Below are 5,871 nucleotides of genomic sequence, written 5' to 3'. Positions count from 1 at the left end.
AGACACCCTTTCCATAGCGCTAAAGAGGAGTTAGAGTTTCACTGAAGACAAAAGGATTCACCTCACAGAGACACCAAATATCTGTGACATATATATATCTGTGGAAACTCATAGTGATCTATCAGTTATTATTAAGGTATTTCAGCGTGGATCAAAATGCTGGATTATAAGATAAGATCCACTTTTTTCATCCCAGAGGATGAAATTATTTTGACAGAGTACAATACAATAAACAAAGGCTAGTGGAATATACACAATTACACAGAGGTTAGTAGCAAAATAGAAATAACAAATACAGGATTTTTTTCAAACTGTGTTAATTTAAAGTGTGTACTGGATCAGTTATCAGGCTATTTTTCAGCTTTATTCTTTCCAGACGTGCTCCTCAATTGTTCAGTTAGATCTCCATAGAATAAAACACAGTGTTTACATTACAAATGGTGTGGATAGCTTTAGAATACCACTAGTTACCAGATATAGACACTGGAATCCGTCATTTCATACTAAAGAATCTGTATGAAATGTACATTTGGTAGATTTTAATCCAGGCCTCCCTTGAATTCATTATGATGGGAAATGTTGTGTTTGCATCTGTTCTGGCATCCACTCTAATATCTGGCTGAATTAGCCACAATCAGTCAGCTTCAGCAATATGATCTGGATCAGACACACACACACACACACACACACACACACACACAGTGGAAAGTCTCTCAGTATATTCCACCCAAATTGACCAGTATTTTCTGTTTTCTGTCTGTCAACTTCTTACCACCCACAGAGGGACTTTACAAGATCAAACAGCAGAACAAGTCACAAGTCCATGACCTGGTGTGTCTGTGTGCGTGCGTGTGCGTGTGTGTGCGTGCGTGTGTATCAGAAAACACACTTCCTAAACAGGCCACAGAATGGCGTACAGTCTTCTTGTGACTCACAAAAAAACTCTAACAAACTCTGCATGTATAAAACAAACTACATCGTCAAATTTTAGGAAAACATCATCACATGAAACAAAACAATTCATTTTGATATTTGATGATAAAACAACACCATACTGCCTACTAAATAAAACTTTTTTTTATTAGAACATAAGCAGACTATGTTTTATTTATTGGAATATTTCTTTGAGCTGCTGTGACCTTTATTGTTTTCCGTGTGTTTATTTTACACAGCCCACCACCTCTGCATCTTTAAATAGCCCCTGGTTTCCTTTTCCTAAGTTCCAAAAATATCTCTGTATGACTACAGTTTACTCTTCAGGTTACTATCTTTGACCAGGAGTTTCCGAGCTCAAGCAGCATATCGCACCTAAATTCCACTCCCCTGTCCGTCTCATTTGATTGTGGTTCTCTCTCTCTCTCTCTCTCTCTCTCTCTCTGTCTCTCTCAGCTCGGTAAAACTCGTCACTTTCCGACGGTCATATTCCGGAAACCAAATATGGAGCATAGGGGTGTTCCTCTTCTCACCGGATCCAACCATTTATGGGTTGAGCCGGAATTCAGCATTTGATATCAATTAAATAGAAGATAATAACTTTGAAAAAAACAGAAAGAATAGAAACGAAAGAGAAGTCAGTAAGCTATGTATGCTATTTTTGATGTATGTTGCCGGTGTGAAGTTTTTCTTATTTTGTTCGTGCGGGTGGAAAAGTCCGCGTTATCTCTCTGGTGCGGCGGGTGCTCCATTGACAAGTGATTCCCTTTGAAATCGTCATGGAGCCTCCGAGCCAATCAGCACCGGCGGCGCCTCGAACCTCTCCGCTCATCATCCCTCCCACTCCATATTTGGGTAATGACGTGGCGGCAGCATTGAAAAGGTTCCCATATATACACAGCGGTGTCAGGGACCCCGCTCCCGTTACTTTACACACTTTGAACTTTTATCAGCAGGAGTAACACAGAGCTCATCGTCTCACGGCCGGACAGAGACATGCAGTGGTGACCCCGCCTGGCTGGGTTACTCACTACTAGTTGGTATAAGCTTCTAGGGAAAGAACGGAAAAGAAACAAGAGAGACGCGCAGAAAGCGCCGGTTTATTTCTCCTCTCCACGATGACGGCAAAAACTCTGGAAAAGGTGCCGGTAAATCTCGGGGGGTTCGTGCATCCCGCAGCAGAGAGCGTGTACTCGGTGGATGACATCGCCACCAGCCTGCCGACCTCTGTTGCCATCTTCCCCAACAGCGACTTAGGAGCGCATTACGACCAGATTAATGTGGCAGCAGGTAAGATGAATCACTGTGTATCACGAAGGAACACTTATTAGTGCAGTAAAGTTATCTATCTTCACAAACTGTTAATGAAATGGTGAAAGTGTTTTGTTTCGTCACCGTAGAAGAGTGATTTTAACAGTTTCATATAATATTAACATGACAAGACTTCGTGCGTAATGGTGCTCCAGCTGCTCCTCACTTTCTTCCTACTTTGCTGTTGCTTTTTTTTTTTTAGTAACATGTTGATGATTTATGTTTTTTTTTTGTTTGTTTGTTTTCCTCCAGATGGGTTGATGGGCGCAGACCTGAGCGCAGAGAAACGCTCCCTGGACCTGTCCTCCTACTCCAGCGGCTTCTCTCAGCCCGCACCCCACCGCAACCAGACCTTCACCTACATGGGAAAGTTCTCCATAGACTCCCAGTATCCGAGTAACTGGAACCCCGAGGGAGTGATCAACATCGTCTCCGGCATCTTCAACGTGGCCCAGCCGCCTCCTCCTCCCTCCTCCTCAGCGTCCTCCTCCCCGGCCTCTTCAGGATCTCCCAATCACTTCTCCAGCGGAAATTTAAGTTGCACCATGGCGGCTCAGAGCCAGGCAGAGATAGACCACCACCACCACCTGTACTCACCCCCGCCTCCCTACTCCTCCTCCGGCTGCGGGGAGGTGTATCAGGACCCCTCGGCGTTTTTGTCCACGTCCACTTGCCCCATCGCTTCTTACCCTCCACCCTCCTACTCTTCGCCAAAGCAGCCCGGAAGCTCAGACGCACCGGGGCTTTTCCCCATAATTCCTGACTACTCGGGCTTCTTCCAGCCGGCGTGCCAGCGGGACATGCACACGGCAGGTATCCAGGATCGGAAACCGTTCGGCCAGTGTCCGCTTGATACATTCCGCGTCCCCCCGCCGCTGACCCCGCTGAACACTATCAGAAACTTTACTCTGGGGGGTCCAGTTGGCAGTGGCTCCGAGGGAGGACCGCCCAGGCTCCCCACCGCCTACAGCCCACAGAACCTGCCCCTGAGGCCGATCCTGAGGCCCAGAAAATACCCGAACAGACCCAGCAAGACGCCCATCCATGAGCGGCCGTACCCCTGTCCGGCGGAGGGCTGCGACCGGCGGTTCTCCCGCTCAGACGAACTGACCAGACACATCCGCATCCACACGGGACACAAGCCGTTTCAGTGCCGGATCTGCATGCGCAACTTCAGCCGTAGCGACCACCTCACCACGCACATCCGGACGCACACGGGAGAGAAGCCGTTCGCCTGTGACTTCTGCGGTCGCAAGTTCGCTCGGAGCGACGAGAGGAAGAGACACACTAAAATCCACCTGAGGCAGAAGGAGAGGAAGTCCTCCACTGTCTCCTCCTCGTCCTCCTCCTCGTCCAGCAGCTCCGGACTGGAGCGGTCAGGTGGCGTCAGCGCTACCAACGGGATCTGTTCATAGGCTTCCCTGGAACGTCCTGATATCACCATGGCAGCGTGACGCACACTAACCCCTAAAAGAAAAAATAACTATCAGATGATGATATCGAAATTGTTGTGAACTGAAGACTGCAGCGCAATCACCAGAGTGGGAATAAGTGAAAACTTTTGCGCAGTCGTGCGTAATTACGCACCAATTCCTGCTGCAGAAAGAGGGACACGAATGCACTTTGCTTGCACAGTCTATTGAACATATAAGTAAATATAGCCATTAATTCATAGGAATTTACAAGGGAGTTTGTAATATAAAGTAAAAAAATAAAATAAAAATCCCCAACACTCCTCAAGCGGAGCGCACAGCCCACATGTGTGTAAATGTGAAATAACTGCAATAAGGTTACAAAGAAATAAAACAGTTTTAAGTTATTTAATTGACAAAGAATTCATTTTTAACACGTTTGCTGATGGCTGTATTCTCCCTTCAGTGCCTTGCCGTGTGTCTTTTTGTACACTGATTGAATCAAGGACGCTTCTAATACAATGTATATTTGTCCTTTAATATGTAAAGTTGGAAAACATTCTATTTTTGTACACATTTCGTCTCGTGTGAGTCTAAGTGTTCAGCAGTTGTGGTTCATGTGTAAAACCATGTGTAAATATGTTGAACTCATACCGACCTGACAGTTTTGTTGTAATGTAATGTAACCTATTAAATGTATGAGGATGATAAACACAGCCGGTATCAGCAGTTTGCTTTATTACTCAGAACTAGAACGGAGCGACGGTGCGTTCACGGAACCCAAAAGCGTCGCTGGTTTGAAGGTTTTTTTTTTAATCTGCATTTATATTATTGGTGTTGGAAATTTTATCGGGTAAATCCCACGTTGCGTCACGAATGGCATCTCTGACTCAAGGCTGTTGCCCACTCACGTTTTATTTTGGTGTTAAATTAGGTTGTAAACAGGATATCTGGTAGGAGTTGGTGTTAAACTCGGCAGCCACAGCAGAACGAGTCTGCGGTTTGGCGCAACAAATGTAATAAATAGTTTAGATTCAGTGCCGAGCTCACATTAACTGTAGAAAAAAGTGTGTGAGAGGAAGAAACTGTTGATGTAAGTGAAGAGTCCACGAAAAATCTTAATTTCCATCCACTAGAAATGCAGCTCGTCGACTAACAGTCTTTAGAAGGTAATAAGTACCTAAAAAAGGAGAAATAAAATTTGTAAAGAATTACACTTCCACAATATTCATGTACGGAAATGATTTTGGACCGAACTTGTTTAGTTAATGATATTTTCTTTCAAGTTTATTTCCCAATACATACCAACCCTTTACATATCTATTTTCTATATTAAATTTGATTTTATTTAGTCTGTCAGTATGTTTTCTGGCCTTAAAGTGTAATGTAATGGATCTCAAAGCATATTTTTTTTTATCCTACATTGTAAAGTCTTCTCAGCAAACTATCAGAACTAATACAGATTTTCGGTTTTTATGTAAGATAAAGTCTGTTTTCTGTAATTAGCTCATTGAAAGTGGCCCTTTTCAAAACTTTTACGTTTTTTTTTTATCTTTTTTAAAAATAATTTTCGTGTGATTTTTATTATTTTTTCTAATATCCTTTTCTGAGTCACATCTAACTGTTTCTCAGGAGTGGGAAAGCGGGGGTCACTCGTTTCCTTCATAAGTATCTGTATGAATGAACCCCAGGACATGTGGGTAGATTTCATGGCTTAAACAGGACTAAATGGACGTGTTTATTTTTGGGATTAACTGGGAGCCTTGATAAACTTCAGCTAAAAACTGAAGGTGTCTGATAGACTCAGGCTTTACTTTACTTTGAATTTAAAGCAAGTGTTGCTTTCTCTTGCTTAGGATTAGAGCAAAAAAGATTATTCATTTCCTAAACTGACCCAACAAAATAGTAAATTCCCCTGTAGTGTGAGGTCTGGATTATTGCAGTGCTTTAAAGCTGCTACAAAACACTCCTGCATGTCTTCAAACTGCTCTCTGCTGGCTCCTGGTGAATTTTGGAAATAATTAAAACATTTTATTGTCACCTAATATACAAAGCCCTTCATGATTTTATCCTGTCTTCTATTGCTTCTGATTCCATCATGTATCTCTGTGCTGAGCTCCTCTGCTGCATGTCTGTGTGACCACGGTCTGATTTTATTCATGTGTGTGGTTTGGTTGTTGTGTTTATTATTATTTCTTTGATTGGTAAAGTCAGG

The 5,871-nt window shown here is 43.4% G+C and overlaps 1 protein-coding gene across 1 annotated transcript; it reads left to right on the top strand.

Annotated features, from left to right (window-relative positions):
• The first annotated feature begins 1,834 nt into the window (after positions 1 to 1,834).
• egr2b (early growth response 2b) lies at positions 1,835 to 4,372 on the top strand. Its single transcript, XM_023271215.3, has 2 exons — positions 1,835 to 2,223; positions 2,497 to 4,372. Exons 1-2 carry the CDS (start codon positions 2,052 to 2,054, stop codon positions 3,657 to 3,659), a joined length of 1,335 nt encoding a protein of 444 aa, XP_023126983.2. The 5' UTR covers positions 1,835 to 2,051; the 3' UTR covers positions 3,660 to 4,372.
• Positions 4,373 to 5,871: the final 1,499 nt, after the last annotated feature.

The sequence above is a fragment of the Amphiprion ocellaris genome, chromosome 18 (assembly GCF_022539595.1).
Source record: "Amphiprion ocellaris isolate individual 3 ecotype Okinawa chromosome 18, ASM2253959v1, whole genome shotgun sequence".
In the NCBI taxonomy this organism is placed as follows: domain Eukaryota; kingdom Metazoa; phylum Chordata; class Actinopteri; family Pomacentridae; genus Amphiprion; species Amphiprion ocellaris.
Note: the sequence above shows the minus strand (reverse complement) of the source record. Positions and strands in the feature narration are given on the sequence as shown.

Excerpts from the sequence above, each read along its gene's own strand:
- egr2b (XM_023271215.3), top strand. The coding sequence starts at position 2,052 with ATGACGGCAAAAACTCTGGAAAAGGTGCCGGTAAATCTCGGGGGGTTC. Across the intron at positions 2,224-2,496 it reads CCAGATTAATGTGGCAGCAG|ATGGGTTGATGGGCGCAGAC; the intron begins GTAAGATGAATC and ends GTTTTCCTCCAG.